This window comes from Schistocerca gregaria, chromosome 1, assembly GCF_023897955.1.
Source record: "Schistocerca gregaria isolate iqSchGreg1 chromosome 1, iqSchGreg1.2, whole genome shotgun sequence".
In the NCBI taxonomy this organism is placed as follows: Eukaryota; Metazoa; Arthropoda; class Insecta; order Orthoptera; family Acrididae; genus Schistocerca; species Schistocerca gregaria.
The window spans coordinates 262,678,569-262,698,089 of NC_064920.1; the positions used below are offsets into that span (position 1 = coordinate 262,678,569).

General features: G+C 39.5%; 1 protein-coding gene across 4 annotated transcripts in view; it reads left to right on the top strand.

Moving 5' to 3' along the window:
- The window catches only part of LOC126339866 (probable ATP-dependent RNA helicase DHX34), a 179,130-nt gene that overhangs the window by 150,818 nt on the left and 8,791 nt on the right, over positions 1–19,521 (top strand). For all 4 annotated transcript variants that reach the window (XM_050001668.1, XM_050001669.1, XM_050001670.1 and 1 more), the window contains one exon: positions 2,416–2,543. In XM_050001668.1, the coding sequence (XP_049857625.1) occupies positions 2,416–2,543 (128 nt within the window). The remainder of the gene's footprint in view (positions 1–2,415; positions 2,544–19,521) is intronic.

The following is a 19,521-nucleotide window of genomic DNA, read 5'->3' on the forward strand; positions in this document are numbered from 1 at the left end:
TTGATAACATGTGCACTAACATCCAACAGGTTTACATTTTTGAGCTGAAAATTATTGTTTATCTCATGACAGCTTATTTTGTGCTCACATTTCAAACAGTGGAAAATCCAGGATGTAATGTAACTATATTAGAGAAGGAAAGTTGCTACTCATCATACAGCAGTGATGCTGAGTCGCAGATAGGCACAACAAAAAGATTCTCACTATTACAGTTTTTGGCCATTAAGGCCTTTTTCAACAATAGAGTCGTGTGTGTGTGTGTGTGTGTGTGTGTGTGTGTGTGTGTGTGTGTGTGTGTGTGTGTTGTGTGTGTGTGTGTGTGTGTCAGTTGTCGAAAAAGGCCTTAATGTCTGAAAGCTATAATTGTGAGACTCTTTTTGTTGTTTCTGTCTGCGACTCCGGGCAGGGACTACTCAGGAGGACATTGTTATCAGGAGAAAGAAAACTGGCATTCTAGGGTCAGAGCGTGGAATGTCAGATCCCTTAATCGGGCAGGTACGTTAGAAAATTTAAAAAGGGAAAAGGACAGGTTAAAGTTAGATATAGTGGGAATTAGTGAAGTTCGGTGGCAGGAGGAACAAGACTTCTGTGGCAGGTGAATACAGGGCTGTAAATACAAAATCAAATAAGGGTAATGCAGGAGTAGGTTTAATAATGAATAAAAAAATAGGAGTGTGAGTAAGATACTTCAAACAGCATAGTGGACGCATTATTGTGGCCAAGGTTGATACGAAGCCCACACCCAACACAGTACTACAAGTTTATATGACAACTAGCTCCACAGATGATGAAGAGATTGATGAAATGTATGATGAGATAAAAGAAGTTATATCGGCTGATGCTGGGGATATTAGATTAGGAAATGAGACACTTAAAGTAGTAAATGAGTTTTCCTATTTGGGGAGCAAAATAACTGATGATGGTCGAAGTAGAGAGGATATAAAATGTAGACTGGCAATGGGAAGGAAAGCATTTCTGAAGAAGAGAATTTGAAATTTGTTAACATCGAGTATAGATTTAAGTGTCAGGAAGTCTTTTCTGAAAGTATTTGTATGGAGTGTAGCCATGTATGGAAGCGAAACGTGAACGATAAATAGTTTCGACAAAAAGAGAATAGGAGCTTTCAAAATGTGGCGCTACAGAAGAATGTTGAAGATTAGATGGGTAGATCACATAACTAATGAGGAAGTATTGAATAGAATTGGGGAGAAGCAAAATTTTTGGCACACTAGAAGAAGGGGATTGGTTGGTAGGACATATTCTGAGGCATCAAGGGATCACCAATTTAGTATTGGAGGGCAGCGCGGAGGGTAAAAACCATAGAGGGTGACCCAGAGATGAATACACTAAACAGATTCAGAAGGATGTAGGTAGGGTTAGATGAAGAAGCTTGCACAGGATAGAGTAGCATGAAAAGCTGCATCAAACCAGTCTCTGGACTGAAAACCACAACAACAACAACAACATTTGTTACTTGTGGGCACAGACTACAGTTAATAACACATACTAAGCTGAAGGTTTATAGAGTTTCCTGCCCATAAACCCAGTATCATTCCACATGATACATTCTGTTCTCTCATGTGAAGAGCAAAGTAATCTCTGTTAAGCACACAGTTTTGTCACATGTGATATACAAAGTATAAGTCAGGCGCTTCATGGAGAACATTTTGTTGGATTCATACGACAAGAATAGAAACCTCATTGGTAGAAATAGTTTGATCACTGGACATGAAGGATGCACTAGTATTAACTGAGCCATACTGAAAACCCTGTGTGAAACTGAAAAACATCATTAATAAAATAACAAGTTTTTGATACTGTTGTTTATGAGTTTTTGATTTGTCTGTATGAAACAGCTTGTAGAAAAGCCTTAACACTCAGTTGTCAAAGTAGAGAGCTGCGATCTTAAACTGATCTTGCTTTGTGGTACAGCCATTGCAAAAAAAAACTACACCCATATACCAGTGTGAATAATATTTTATTTCTTGTCATGTGGTCATTAATATTATCAAAAATTTCAGAATGAAATTCAGGGATTTTCTATTTCAAATTATAAGATCAAAACAAATTATATTCATATGCTGTCATTGTTGTGCCGTTAAGATTTGTGGGACTAATTATCGTAAAGCTCTCAATTTTGTAGCCAGTACAAATTTCTGTAGTCTCAAGTATCAATTATTTCACAATGATGAAGTAATTGTGAGGACAAAAGGCAGGATGGATGATGGTGTTGCAACAGTGATTCAGTTAAAGAAGCAAAATTCTATTTTGACATGTACTCGGTCTGAAATTTGTTTACAGAATTCCCACTAGTGTCTCTTGTTTACCCTACCTGCAAAAAAAATTTATGAAAATTAACTCACTTTTGTGTTGGGGTATTAAGTCTATACAAACACATTTCATTTTATATTTCAGTCTTTATGAAGGAGATGAGGTTGTGAAAGAGGAGGATGAGGAAGATTTTGACTGTCCAAATTGTGGGCTCACGGGAATGTTATCACCTATTGAAAGGTTGGAACATATAGAGACATGTCAGACAAAAGGTAAGAGAATAAATGCCATAGTTAAGATATTTTCATTATATTACTTCATACTGTGAAAATAAATCATACATAAGGAAGAGCCCTTTCTGCCTTCCTCCTCATAGTCATAATATGCATATAGAACTATTTGAGGGAGAGATCCCTCAAGAAAAAAATCAGCGCCAGAATTTCAACCACTTTTTGCAAGGAATGATTTCATTAAAGACAAGGCTCTTGAGCTGTGAAGTAGTTTTAAATATTATTATGTACTCCAATTATACTTAGGTGCCAACATTTTGGTAATATATTGGAAAGTTGCAGGATGCAGAGAAATCTGAACTTCATTCTCCAGATAGAAATTGAGCTAATATTAATAGCTTTTAAAATTTTAAGTTTTAAAAAGTTTTACAAGGTCTGTTAAAAAAATTCCAGAACTTTGTCTACAAAATTTTTCTTCGCTTACCTTTTACTTATTGTTCATGATCTCCTTCAAAATACTTTCCTCCACAGTTGATAAATCACTCCCAATGTCATTTTCACTTCCGGAAGCAACCTTACTGTGCCTCTTGCTGGATCTTGTGAAGCTCCGTCTGCAAATTTTCTTGAAAATAAAAAGAAAAGTCCACAGGGCCCAGGTCTGGAGAGGACAGAGGATGGGACAGCACAGTCTGTAAGGAGACTGGCGGACTGGTACATCATTGACTACGTGGATAGTGTATTCAGCCAGATTGGTAACACCCAACTTATCGCACAACACATCAGAATGTTGTCCTAACTGCTCAAATACCTGCCTTGCCTGATCAAGTGGTAGATGACTCAACTCAAACTCAGTGCCGTCGCTACTAACTAAATTAACCCACAAAGGGTGATTGCAAGAACAAAGGGAAATCTTTTGAACTGGTGAAAATTTAAAGAAAATAGCACCACTCTCATAGTCAAGGACCAGAACAGAGCACTGTTTGAAACCACAACCCAACAGTAAAGGTAATTTAAGATCCTTTACCAAAACCAGATCAACCAGCCGAGAAAAATTCCCGTCAGACAAGCTGCCCCACACCTTGCCCACTAAAGGTAAGTCCCACCCGTCGTCTACATGACATCTCTGAGTGATAGGATGCAGGGAAGAGAATTTACACAAATGGCGGAAGTCCAGATACCTCTGGTAGTCTGACAATGACACCGAACTGCAAGGAGTGCACACACAGGATCTTGTCCGAGTCGGGCACATACATACGGAATAGTCGCGTACTTAGGAACATTAATAGCCTTACAGTCCCAAGGCCAGACACCTGTGTGCTTGTGACCCTACCTCTTATGGCATCAGCTAGTAAATCTAGGATTTTCTTAACAGGACACCCGTGCACTAAATGATCTGGCTCTCTACATCGATAACACCGTCTGTAATCAGAAACCCAATTTACCACTCGTGCCGCTGGCAGTTGATTACTCAAGGGCAACATCCGCATTCTACCCTTCCTCTCGAAATTGTTCATCTAAACACAAAAGTGCCTGTATAGAGTTAATCAGCTCTCAAAACTGATTAAAAATACTAGGTCGAGAGGAAAAGTTCAAGCGAGAGTGATCCTGAGGTCACATCCCATCTAACACATTAGAAAAGCTCTCCGCCCCAGTCTCACTCAAATTAGGAGCTGACACTCCCGTATGCACATGTTCAAAGTACTGACTTACTGTTTCTGAAGTCCCTTGCACCCTCCAGTAAAACTCACGCTCCAACTCGACAGTTCAATCCCGCATCCACCAATCCTGATTTAGGTTTTCTGTGATTTCCTTAAATTGCTCCAGGCAAATGCCGGGTTGGCTCCATTGAAAGGGCATGGCCAACTTCTTTCCCCGTCCTTCCCTAATCCGATGAGTCCGATGTCCTCGCTGTCTGGTCTCCTCCCCAAACAACCCAACCCTCCAATTTAATGTGAATTTGTGCAGATAATTTACTATTTAGAATCTGCTTCCTTAACTGTCGTAAGGTGACCTGTTGCTGTGAGACTTCAGAGACTACAGTACTAAAAAAAAAACCTCATTAAGGTATACAAGAAGGACAAAATCACCGAGTGAGGCACGCGTAATGCATCAGCGTGAACCTGAAAACATACCAGCAACCAAAGGACTTGCTGGACCTGAAGTAAACTCTGAACTGCCTATTCCAAAATCCCACTAAGAAGACCTCTGATGGGGTTTGGTATTTTACCAAAATGACCCAAGAAACTACTCGAACCACCACGCTCTAAGCTCAGTGGCACTACCCTGAATTGCAACTCACTGACTCTATTAGCAAACTGCTACCAAAGCTGTCTATTGGAATCTTTAAGATCTATAAATCCAAGATTAGTTAGACAGTTAACCAGATGAGCTAAATGTGCCTGCAGACGACACATTTGTTTTGAGGTGGGCTGACTCGCCTCAAGAAATGAAATATTATGACACAATTCCTCCAACACTGTGGAAATACTGGAGAGAAAGTCACCTACCCCACCAAAGGTGTCTGTTGAGGGTGAAAGGGGGCAGCCAACCACTGAGTACAGACAGGTCGCTAACTTGGGGACACTTCCATCCACAGGAATCCCATGAATTCACAGTTCGTAGAGAAGGTGTTCACATTCAGGGTGGGAAATCCGAGGACAAGCTCTGGAGGTCATGGTGCAGGCAAACCTCCTGAAACCAAAGAAAAATTAGTGCACTGGTACGAATACCATATTCTAACAACTACATAAGGTGAACTACATAAGCTGAAAATGACAAACGAGCCAGGAGCGAAAATATGAACCCCTCCCCCTTTAAGCTAGCAGATTGTTCTGCTACCAGTTGAGACTCCGGTAACAGCTTCAGGATAGGAACTGATCAAACATCAACACATGGAAGGGAAACCCATCAGATAGGTCATTGTTTTCACCAAATTAACATATCTTTAAGAAAAACATACTTATCAATTAAAATCTAGATTAATAACAACATGAAAACCATCAGAATTATAGCAACATTTGCAGTGACAAACTACTGAAATTTACCAATTTAAGCAAAAGGACACAGTAGTCAATAAACATAAGGCATCTGTGTTTATGAACAGTAACAATGAAATTTGAATCGTTCAGTAATTTACAAAAGTTCGTGAGTTAATCCCGCTAAACTCCACAGTTTACAACCCTGGCAACAGTTGCCCAACCCAGGTATAGCTCCAAGGAACAAGACAACTACTCAACTTCTGCTAAGTATGACAGAAGACACGGCAGAGCGCTCCCATGGCAATAACTTACACCTCAGGTGTCGGGTAGGATGTCACCAAGGTAGCGGCCCAGAAGTCACGGCTGCAAACACCAAGTCAGGCTCGCATGCTTTGCAATCAATTGTGAGTATAAATCACATGCGAGGCAGCGCCCATAAACAATAACAGAATATACACTCACAAATGATGAGACTCACTTTAACGAGATAAATACAACTCATAACCTTAGATAAAACAAGTAGTCAAAGATATATACACCTTCACAAGGATTTTAATCAGATCAGGGGAGACTCATTAAGATTGACAGAGACAATTAGAATGGATTTTGTCATGCACAATAAGTACATATGTCTGCATCTAGGTAAGATGAAAAAGCGAGTACATGTAACTGACAAAGTGTGGGTACAAACAGAGCAGTTGCAGTTAAACCACCCCTGAGGCATGAGTGAGTACTGCTAAATTGCTTTAAGAAACACTAGTTAAGGTGAGCGTAAGCAAAGCAGAAAATTTCTATCAGTAATAGCCCTACATAACTCAATTAGGACTAGAACACATCAACGTATGTTAGAATAAATACACTTTACTAAATCACAATTAGATTTCAAATTCATACCAAATACCTGATACAGTACCATGACATTACCACCGGGTACAGTGCCACTCACCGCTGTTACCACTTCAATTCATTACATTGCACTCCAAGCAGGTGCTTACAAGCAATTAACAAAATCATGTGGCTTCAAAGAAGACACACTAGCAACCATTGGCCACTCTCAGGCCAAGGCACACTGCAGAACAAACAAATACGTATTATTTACTGAACAAGACACAATAATATTGTGCCAATTTTCCTTTAAACAATAAAACCACAGGGCTAGAATATCAATAGTCAGTATGTTATGGTGCACTCTCCCCACTGTCAATTATCCTTTTAACTTATTTTCAAACCCCCATCAGCAGAGCTCCAGAGCAGGACCTTCATCACCTTCCTTAGTGGCCGTCCAACATTTGACAAGTCGCTCAGCGATCAGACTGGGTACATGCATTGTCAAACCCAAATCAGCCCAACCAAAACCCCGCTGCCAGGCACTGATGCTCCAGCCCTCTTCCATCCATCACATGCCATTCACAACTCACTGCCACTGCGTCGAGCCTACACACCTCAATCAGGAAAACCAGAGATAAGTCACAAGGGAGGTGACTATTAATATCAGTGCCAGGGGTAGTTAGGCCAGCAAACCAAGCCACAAAGGCTCAACAGTGATTTCATTTTTTGTGCAATGGTCTTGCAACAGGGATGAATGTGCAGGTGCGTTATCGTGCTGAAGAAGTCAGGCATCGTCTCACCACATTTCAGGCCATTTCCTTCTCACATTTTCTCGCAGGTGTTGCAACACATCATGATAGTACCATCCATTAACAGTTTGTCCCTGTGGCATGAATTCATGATGAACTAATCCTTCAAAGAGCCAAAGAAAATTATCAGTATGGCTTTGACATTTGACCTAAGCTGTTTTTGGTCTTGGAGAACCTTTCCCTACCCATTGTGAAGATTGAACACTATTCTCAATGTCATAAACGTGGACCCACATCTAATGACCATTTATGATTCTCTTAAGGAACATCTCATTCTCAATTGCAAGATCCAAGTGAATGTCTTTCTGGCCTTGAAGCATGAGATGAACTTTGTGGCAACACAATGGATTCCAAGATGCTGTATCAGGATTTCATGACATGATTCAACTGAAATGTTACATTCTTCTGTGCAATCTCTTGGACAGTCTGTCTTCAGTTTCCTGAACAAGGGTCATCTTTAACTTCCATCCGGCCATTTTAAAACCATGTGAACCATTCGTAACACCTAATACAGTCTAAGCACTCATCACCATAGGCTTTCTTTATCATTTGGTGTGCGCCTGTAAAGGTTTCCATGAGGTTCATGCAAAATTTAATGCAGACATGTCACTCCCCTAACTCTGCCATCTCGAAATTTGCAAACTGTGTGACACAACATTCTACTCAGTACAGCACTGAAGCAGGCCGGGGTGGCCGAGCGGTTCTAGGCGCTACAGTCGGGAACCGCGTGACCGCTATGGTTGCAGGTTCGAATCCTGCCTTGGGCATGGATGTTTGTGATGTCCTTAGGTTAGTTAGGTTTAAGTAGTTCTAAGTTCTAGGGACTGATGACCTTAGAAGTTAAATCCCATAGTGCTCAGAACCATTTGAACCATTTTTTGAACAGCACTGAACAATAACTAACAGACATACAACAAAGAAACTTCCGCAAGTTACACATTAAACATAAGTGTGTGCAGGGATTCCAACCACATTTCACTCCAAGGCACCATTGGGGCAAAATTACAGATATTCTGGAATTTTTTGAATAGACATCATGTGCTGCTGTTTGTCAAAACATTTTTTTGCATACGTGATATATAAGAACTCTGTGGTCTGAGAATTTTTGTTCTAATAAGCTTAGCTGATTGAAACTTCTTATGAGTGACATTTATACGTTTTTCAGATGTTACTTCAGAAGAAATTGATTGTGTATTATTATCTTACATATAATACAGTCTAAATTGTACTAAATTCATCCCCCCCCCCCCTTTCCCTCCCTCAGTCTCTGGTATTTTGACTGCTTAAAGGCCTTTTCTTGTACTTGTAAATATTTGCTTTACCTGTATAGCATGTGTATATTCTTAAAATCCATAACCTGATTAGATTGTTCTTACTGCTCTGCTATTGCTGATTTTAACTTTTGTCCTAAACACATAGTGTTCATGCCCTTTAACACTTTCTTTTACTGTCCTTCCAGTTCCATCAAAATATATTGTGCCACTGCCACACATATCTTCAAATATTCCTCCATTGTGGTAGTGGTGAGGCACATCTGTTGTGGGGTCAGAAGAAGTCTTTTATCTTGTGTTGACTAAAAAATGAAGTCATTTTACAGAATGTGCAGGAGGTTACTTGTTCTTCTTATTTGTATTATTATTATTATTATTATTATTATTATTATTACCACTTCATTAGAAGGTCCTATTTATGGAGAGGTTATCATGGCCACTGACCATCACTCTTTCCCTAAGGATATCTAGCTCTGATCGCAAGTTCTGTCACTGGTTCAGAATTCCTGCAAAATCAGTGTTCAGAGCAGCTTGCGTCTGGGCTGGGTAGTGGTGTGATACAGCATCTAGATATTTGTTTGCGTTGGTAAGTTTTCTATAAAATCTGTTCCCTAGAGTATTGTCAGGCCTTCTGTTGGCCACCACATCTCAAAACAGGGGGTCTATCTCACTCTTCATCTCCATGGTGAATCTGATAGTTGGATGACTGTTGTTCAGAAAATCATAGCATTTTTCTAGCTCTTTACTGCCACATGGCTATACAAGAAACATGTCATCCACATAGCAGACCTGGCAAGATGGTTTTAGTTCCACATTTCTTCAAAAAAAAGTCAGCTTTACAGCCGACAGAGCTGAGTCCATAGCTAAAACTCCCCATTATATTTAAAATAATTCAACTGCAAGCATAACTCAGTCAGGTCAAAAATTTCTGGAGCAGATTTATCGCCAACGATGTCCGTGGCACCTGTTACTAGGGTGCTGGTAAATAGAGATTTGACCTTGGAGCTCACCATTATGCCAGTTGTGGGTACTTATACTCTCAGTAAATTTCCGAAAAGGTTTTGAATCCTTCAGAAAGGAGTTCATTTTTTCAAGAAGATGTGTTATTATCCTAAAAAAATAAGTTGAAGAATTAATCCCTGCCATCTCTACTGAAATTGCAAGTATTCTTTGATATTTCAACTGTTTCACAGGATTTTTTTCCACAAGTATAACTTTCTCTGGTTGGCATTGAGTTATTTCTGAAAATACCTGGTCATGTTTTTGGTGCTCCATTACTGCTGATTAATTTTTGTCCTAAATGTGTGTGGTGTTCATGTTCCCAGTGCACTATTGTACTTTTCTTCTAATTTTGCCATTATGTAATTTGCCACAACCACATGTCACTTTATACACTCCCACAGTGTGGAGACAGTCAGACACATGCATCATAGGTTGGAATACATGTAACATGGTCAAATTATGCTTGGGATTGAGTTATTTTAAATATAAGGGTCAATTTTATGAACAGTGTGATGGGTTACAATGAGCTCACTTTTCTCACCTGTAGCAGTTGAAATTTTTATGAAGCACTAGCTGAGAACCCATTGTTGCCTGGGTTTATATTTATTCCAATCTCCTCTCCACCTCTCCTGTCCTCCTCTTCCTCCCTTTGCCTGTCCATCTCTTCCTTTTTCCTTTCTCTGTCCATCTGCTCTTTCCCCCCTCTGTCATTATGTGTACTGCTTCCTCCTCCTTCTCTCTGTCCATTGTCCACTCTCTCTCTCTCTCTCTCTCTCTCTCTCTCTCTCTTTGTCTCTGTCTCTCAGTAGGCTGCTGGTTCTTATCATACAGTATTTATTTCCAAATAGTAAGTAATATGTGTACCAATTTAGTTTTAAATTAATCCAGGAGTATAAGAAAAGTTTTTTGGTTGCAGTTATGCCTGTATATGCACATGTCACATATGTTTTGACATATTTCACACATATTTGTACACGTATTTCAACTGTATCTTTACCGAATTTTGCACTGCAATTTTGTCTTCATGCAGCTCAGTGTTTATGACATCATATCTTCTGAATTATGTGTTGTGGAATGATATAATTTTGTGAGTACATTCAGTGGTATATGTGGCTACTGTCTGTGAAATGTGTGCAAATAGAGTGAGAAGTAAAAAAGCAATAAATTAAAAGGTCTTGCCTGATGTGGCAGTTTTGCTGCAAGACAGTGAAAGTATTGTAAGCGATGAACTCTTTTCATTTCATCATCGTTTTGAGGCAGGTGTCACCAAGGAAAAATCTCGTAAAGATTTGAAACTATGTGTAAAGTTGGTTGCAAGTCACTAAGTGCTCTCACTCTCAAATACTGGATGAATATAGTCCGGTATTTGTCCATTGTGAGCTAACTACTTTTTCACTCCATCCCTCTAAGAGGTAGATGGTTCTTACACCGACAGTGATTCTTTCCAAACAGTATGTATGTATGTACCAAGTTTGGTTGAAATTGATCCAGTGGTTTAGGAGGAGATGGCATATGAGAGGCAGTCTAAAAGTTTCTAAGTTTCTAGCCTGAGATAGTTACCATAATGTCTCGCACAAACAACATCACCTACTTTTATAGTGACCCTTTGTGGGTGCGCAAGTCAAATTTTGTGGCTCCAGCTTTGTTGATTTTGCCGCTAGGATGCATCATATACCTTAGTGTAAGGAAAATGACGAATAACGAGAGAATCAAGAACAGTGATGTGATTGAATATCTTCATTTGAAGGGAATGACACCCAAGGAAATCATGGAGAACATGCGAAATACACTTAAGGATAGTGCTCCATCTTATCTAACAGTGAAAAACTGGGTGTCCAACTTCTAACGCAGAAGAGCGAGTGTGGAAAGTGTGCCAAGGAGCAGAAGGCCTGTCACTGTTGCCATTGATGAAACAGTGACTCCAATGAATGATATGATTTTGCAAGATTATCAAACAACATTGCAGCAAATTAAAACCATATTTGGAATTTCCCATGGGCATGCTCATGATATTGTTGTGAATATTTTGGGCATATGGAAAGTTTCATCTCGGTGGGTCCCAAAAGATTTGAATGCAGATCAGAGACGGGACCATGCGCAGTGTCGTGAAGAAATCATCTGTCAGTTTGAAGTGGCTGAAGATGGCGTTCTTGCAAGGTACATTACGATGCATGAAACGTGGGTTCACCACTGGATCCTGAGACAAAACAACAGTCACAACAATGGAAACATCCTTCATCCCCTACCCCAAAAAAATTCCGGGTGTAAAAATCAACAGTAAGGTGATTACATCAGTCTTCTGGGATGCATAAGGGGTAATTATGGTGGATTACTTGCAAAAGGGTGTAACTATCAATGCATTATACTATTGGATCTTCCTGCACTGTTAGAGAGAAGAGATAAAGAAAAAAAAGGTGCGGAAAATTGGTGCACAGAGTTCTTTTGCATCAGGACAACGCACCAGCACACAAAGCCCTCATAAAACTGGAAACTCTGCATGACTGCAGGTTCAGATTGTTATGTCGTCCACCATATTCTCCAGATTTGGCTCCATCAGGCTTTTTTCTTGTTCCAAACTTAAAAAAAGATGTCAAAGGATGACGATTTGACAATGATGATGCAATGATTGATGCTGTGAATGGTTAGTTGGACTTGAAATCAAAGACCTTTTATTTGAATGGTTTGCAGAAGTTATCTGAGCATGGCTGCAAGTGTATTAGTGTACACAGTTATTATATTGAACAATAAATTGATATTATGAAATTTCTGCCATTCTTTATTTGTTAGGCTAGAAACTTTTCGACTCTCTAGCGTATACTTTTATAATAGTATGAATTTCAAATGAAAAGCATTACATAATGCAGAACTGAAACCATCTTGCTGGCTCCAATATGTGGATGACACTTTTCTTGTATAGCCACAAAACAAGGAAGAGCTACATAAATTCTACAATTTCTTGAACAACACTAATCTGAAAATCAGCTTCACTGTAGAGACAGAGATTGAGATAGGTCTCTTTTTTTTTAGATATGTTAAGCTACAGAAGACATAATAATACCATAAGGCACAGTTTCTATAGGAAATCTACCAACACAGACCTGTATCTAGACATTGCTTCACGCCACTACCCAATCCAGAAGATAGCTGCTCTGAACACACCATCTTCATGTGCATTCCTCACCAGTGACTGTACGAATTTGTGATCAGAGCTAGATTTCCTCAGGGAAACATTGACAACCGATGGCTATGATGACCTCTCCATAAAGAGGGAAATACATTGAAGTGGTAATAATAATAATAGTAGTAGTAGTAGTAGTAATGTAAACAAGAAGAATGAGGAACCTCCTGCACATTTTGCAAGGTTACTGTTTGTGTCTACAGCAATTGAACACAGAGACAGAGTCCTTCAGAAGAATGGCTTAAGGAAAAAAATTTTAAATCAACACAACACATAAGAAAATTTGGTTTTGCCTTGATCAAACATATTTTTTCTTGTTTTAGTACACATACATGTTTCAGAGAAGTTTCTTCATGTTCAGTGGATTTTATTTATTATCTGTTGGACAATCTACAAAGAATTTATGCATTATAATATTTACCAATTTTTGAGATTATATTGTTTACATTACTATAAGTATAGCTAGAAACATCAACATGAGGAATAGGTATAAACCTTATTATTACATATTGGTGTTCACAAGTCTGATTGGTATCTGCAGCACAGGTATAATTTTGCCTTCCAGTATGTCCTCTGCAGTTCAAAAGCATATATCAATGTTTTCCTGTATTTCAAACAAAGATTCCAAGACTTACCAAGCGGGAAAGTGCCGGCTGACAGCCACAATGAACAAAACACACAAACACACACACACACACACACACACACACACAGAATTACTAGCTTTCGCAACCGATGGTTGCTTGTTCAGGAAGGAGAGGGAAAGACGAAAGGATGTGGGTTTTAAGGGAGAGGGTAAGGAGTCATTCCAATCCCGGGAGCGGAAAGACTTCCCTTAGGGGGAAAAAAAGGACAGGTGTACACACACACACACACACACACACACACACACACACACACACACACACACACACACACACACACATATCCATCCGCACATACACAGACACAAGCAGACATATTTAAAGGCAAAGAGTAAGGGCAGAGATGTCAGTCGAGGCGGAAGTACAGAGGCAAAGAAGTTGTTGAAAGACAGGTGAGGTATGAGCGGCGGCAACTTGAAATTAGCGGAGGTTGAGGCCTGGCGGATATCGAGAAGAGAGGATATACTGAAGAGCGAGTTCCCATCTCCGGAGTTCGGATAGGAAATCGAAATTAGATCCATCCTTCATGAAATCCTCCCCACTCCACCAAGAGTGTCTTTCCGCCATCCACCTAACCTTCGTAACCTCTTGGTTCATCCCTATGAAATCCCCAAACCACCTTCCCTACCCTCTGGCTCCTACCCTTGCAACCGCCCCCGGTGTAAAACCTGTCCTATGCACCCTCCCACCACCACCTACTCCAGTCCTGTAACCCGGAAGGTGTACACGATCAAAGGGAGAGCCACGTGTGAAAGCACCCATGTGATTTACCAACTGACCTGCTTGCACTGTGATGCTTTCTATGTGGGAATGACCAGCAACAAACTGTCCATTTGCATGAATGGACACAGGCAGACAGTGTTTGTTGGTAATGAGGATCACCCTGTGGCTAAACATGCCTTGGTGCACGGCCAGCACATCTTGGCACAGTGTTACACCGTCCGAGTTATCTGGATACTTCCCACCAACACCAACCTATCCGAACTCCGGAGATGGGAACTAGCTCTTCAGTATATCCTCTCTTCTCGATATCCGCCAGGTCTCAACCTCCGCTAATTTCAAGTTGCCGCCGCTCATACCTCACCTGTCTTTCAACAACTTCTTTGCCTCTGTACTTCCGCCTCGACTGACATCTCTGCCCTTACTCTTTGCCTTTAAATATGTCTGCTAGTGTCTGTGTATGTGCGGATGGATATGTGTGTGTGTGTGTGTGTGTGTGTGTGTGTGTGTGTGTGTCCTTTTTTTCCCCCTAAGGGAAGTCTTTCCGCTCCCAGGATTGGAATGACTCCTTACCCTCTCCCTTAAAACCCACATCCTTTCGTCTTTCCCTCTCCTTCATGAAGAAGCAACCATCGGTTGCGAAAGCTAGTAATTCTGTGTGTGTGTTTGTGTGTTTTGTTCATTGTGCCTATCTGCCGGCGCTTTCCCGCTTGGTAAGTCTTGGAATCTTTGTTTTTAATACATTTTTCCCATGTGGAAGTTTCTTTCTATTTTATTTTCCTGTATTTCTCAAGTCTTAGGCCTAATATGATACTATTGAATTTTTTCCTTTTTTTTATTTTAAAAACAAAGATTCCAAGACTTACCAAGTGAGAAAGTGCCGGTAGATAGGCACAATGAATAAAAAAACACACAAACACACACACAGAATTTGAGCTTTTGCAACCGGCGGCTGCTTCATCAGGAAAGAGGGAAGGAAAAGGAAAGATGAAAGGATGTGGGTTTTAAGGGAGAGGGTAAGGAGTCATTTCAATCCCGGGAACGGAAAGACTTACCTTAGGGGGAAAAAAGGATAGGTATATACTCGCGCACGCGCGCACACACACACACACACACACACACACACACACACACACACACACACACACATATCCATCCATACATACACAGACACAAACAGCAGAAGTTTCTTTCTATTTTATTTACATCATCATTAATGAAGTTTCTTTCTATTTTATTTACATCATCATTAATTTGGAAGTTTCTTTCTATTTTATTTACATCATCATTAAAGACATCATCATTAAGAAGTTTCTTTCTATTTTATTTACATCATCATTAATGAAGTTTCTTTCTATTTTATTTACTTCATCATTAATTTGGAAATTTCTTTCTATTTTATTTACATCATCATTCCTTTTTTTTATATATATACAGTGTCATCGCATTATGATGGCAAGTACTTCTCGGAGCCCATTTATTTAATTTCCTGTTTCAGCCAACTTACTTCTGCTTTGTGCTTAGCATGTTGTTTTGCAGCTGGAGAAACTTCTCTGAAACATGTATCAGTAGTAAAACAACAAAAATTGTATTTGCTGAAGACAGAACCACATTTCCTTATTACATATTATGAAGCAATGTAGACAAGGAAAGAGCTTTGACCACAAAATTATTATACTATGATTTATGTATCTTACCACAACCAAACTGCTGGAGTATGTAAGGTGACATGTTGTTGTGCCAAAGTACATATTGGCCAAAAGAAAGTGTTAAAGAGTATTAGCACTATACATATTTAAGACAAAAGGTAAAATCAGTGATAGAATAGCACCAAGCAGAATGTGACCAGATTATGGATTTTAAGAATATACACATGCTTCTCAGAGTAAGTAATATTTATAAAAGGAAAGTCTGTAAAGCAGTTGAAATGTCGAATCATGTGTATAATTTCAATCGAGATGACAAATACAGGCTTCTGTCTTCTTACCTACCTGTTATCACAGAAGTAAATACCTGGTCATGGCAAACAAGGAACCTTATCAGGAAACAACCAAGGTGGTATAACAACGACAACAATAATAATATTCTGAATTCCTCCCTATGTCAGTATCTGGCTCCAATATTTACTCAATGATGATGGTACACCAATAGCCACTGAACAGTTTTTACCCAGTAACTCCACTCTCCAAAAGAGTGCCCAAAACAGCCCTTTATACAAGGGATGTTCAATAAGTAATGTAACACTTTTCCTGAAAGCAGGTTGGTTTTATTCAGATATTTCAATACATCGTATTATTCCTCACCACTTTAGCTACAAAACTCAAGTTTTCAATGTAATCTCAGTTCATTGCCACCTTACTGGGAGAGCCTGTATGCCTATGCATGATACCACTTTATTGGATGACATTAGCTCCAGTGTTGTGCTGCATCAATAACCTCCCTATCATCCATGTGCTACTCCCGTAGAGTGCATCCTTCATGGGGCCAAGCAGATAGAAGTTGGAAGGTATGAGATCAGGCTGTGGGGTGGATCAGGAACATAATTCCAATGAAGTTTCATGAGCCCCTCTGGGGTCATTCACTTGTGTGAATCCTTGCACTGTTATGGAGAAGGATATTTCATTTGCATTTTTGTGTCAACGAACACGCTGAAGATGTTTCTTCAATTTCGTGAGCATGCACAATACACTTCAGAGGTGATTGTTGCATCATGAGAGAGGACATCAAACATAATAACACCTTTAGAGAGCAAGAAGAGTATCACTATGACCATACCAACTGAAGGTGCAGCTTTGAAATATTTCTTCGGAAGAGAGGTAGTGTGACGCTGCTGCATGGATTGTCATTTTGTTTCTGGTTCAAAGTGATGAACTCATGTTTCATTGCCTCTGATGAGGTTTGACAAAAAAATATCACAATCAGCCTCATAATATTCAAGCAATTCTGCACAGATGGTTCATCGCTCTTTATGGACTTCCGTGAGGCGATGAGGAAACCAGCAGGCACACACCTTTGAGTATATGACTGGGGGATGAATGTGTCAGCACTACCAACAGAGACGTACATTTAAGCATCAAGAAGTTTGACTATGACCCATCAGTTATCTCAAATGAGAGTGTCTAAAAATTTCAGCATTGCAGGACTCATAGTTGTGGGTGGCTTGCTAGCATGCAGGAGATCAAACAGCTATGTGTAACGTTGTTGCGATAATGACATATGTGTTGCCCAACAACTCACCCTGCTTTTGTCCACTGCTAGGTCTATGTAGATATTCCTGTAAGCATCTATGAATAAAGCTCTGTTACAGATGCCATTTTGATGGCCATATATAGCACTGATGCCTGTTGGAGCTTCATGAAATGAAGGGCTGAAGCAGAAATATGCCATGATGTCAAAAAAACGTCTGAGGTCATCAGTCCCCTAGAACTTAGAACTCCTTAAACCTAACTAACCTAGGGACACATCCATGCCTGAGGTAGGATTCAAACCTGTGACCTTAGCAGTCGCGTGGTTCCAGACTGAAGCACCTAGAGCCGCTCAGCCATAATGGCTGGTGGTCCTACAACAAATTCTGCATTTTTTCTACTGTTCATGAAACTGTCTCTTGACAGTGTTCGGATATCCAGAAACACTGTTGAATGCTGAACAAGATCCCAGTGGAGGAATTGAATCACCAAGCAGTGAAGAAGACTGAGGAAGGATGTGAGATGAGCTCACAACACAGATGATTTCATAATCAATGACAGCAGCCATGAGAGCCTGCAGGCTTACACCTCATGTAATGCAAATCCTAATTATAGTGTAGGTGTAGCGAAATGTGGATGTTTCTCTTGCACACACTTATTATTTTAGTGTCCATAGTTAAGGAATTGAGGTCTAACAGAAAACAAGTTAAAATTGAGTTAATACATAGCTAAACTAATTGTGAGTAAACGTCATTTAAGTATTTGGCCAAAAGAGTCAGCCTTCAGGAATTGTGAAATGAACCCTGTCGCCCAGGAGATGGGAAATTCTGAGGCGTCTATTGTGCTGTAGTGTCAGAGTGAGAAGGACTAGACCCTACATCACAGGGGAACCCCGTAGAAGCCATTTGTGGCCAGAGAGAAGTAGCAGTGTTAAATATGGTGTACCTAAGATCAGACATAATGGGAAACATTTATGAAAACTATTGAACTGTGTAGTGATTCAGGTAATGAAGCCACCGTAATTTTAATTTACCATCCTTCATAAATTTTCATGGTAACCCCAATAAAACTTGAATATTGATCATATTTGTAATAGTTTAGGATTTACTGTTAAAGTGAAATTAACAAGTTTTGTAACAAAAAGCTGAATGCTAAAATCTGAATGCTATGGTCGATCTTAACAATCGACATTTCAATAGAAGCGCATCATTAAAATGACAAATGTTGTAAATACCAACTCTGAAACTTTATTTGTTTAAAAGATATTGTAAATTTAAATTATCAGTATTTTCAGTTAAGCACCAGATCATAATTTCCTCCACACGAAACACATTGAACAATGACAGCATGACACCTTATTGAAACATTGGGTAATAGAATATTTGTTGTGACGTTTAGTGCATAATAGTTACTTTTGTTCTTTGTTTATTTATCAGAAAGCACATTGGTGCAAGGCTACTGGCCAAGACATTCAAAGTTAAGAAGGAAATTATATTGGTTTTTGTGTAAAAGAATTTAACATGTATTATGTAATGGATATTATTGTTACTTTATTTAGAATGTGAAAGTGGTCAAGCTTTGATTATTTAAATATGTTAAAACGTAAAATAATGCGGAATAAGCTGTAGCCAATCAGATGGACGGCTTCAGGAAAAGGAACTGCCGTAGTCAGTTGAGTGAGGAGGTTCGGTGCATGGGAAAATGCGGCCAGGCAGAGGGACAGTGCTGGTGGAGACACAAAAATGGTCAGTCAGTGTTTAGGCAGCTAGGAAGTGAAATGACTTGGAAAATTTCACGTTGTGTGGCATCGCAGTACTTAGTCTCCGAGCAGTGAGCAGCCGCATGCCTGGTGTGAACCCTAACTTTTCGCGTAGTTAACGAGGTGGAGTATTGGACTTGTAATTCGCGATGAGATTGTGAATGATTGAACTGTGTCAAATGGATATGAGCTCAAGTGTAATAGTAATTCAAAATAAGACCACTTCTGCTATTTGTTTGTTTTCTGAATAAACATTATTCTAACCAAATCACAAGTGTGTGGCCTACGTCATTTATAAGTCGTTAATTTAGCTCCCGATATTCTTATTACTGTTGTTATGTGTTACATTAACTTTGTATGTTTATACAACTTTGCAAACTTCCCATCAGTCAGACAATTAAACCAAAAGGTCAAAACTGTCTAATTTAGGGTGTGTAATGCGACACTTGCAGTTCAATCCCTAAACGAGTTTGAGCCAAGACATTTTGACAAAGAGAAACTGTATGTGAGCCTGAACATCTTTGGGATGTTAGCTCACATAATTAATAAGCTCAATTCAACAGGTTTTGCTTTTTAAAGTGTTTATCATTGTGTTGACCTAAAACTAGGGTGTTGGTTTATTTTGCATATTTCACTTACTGTTGTC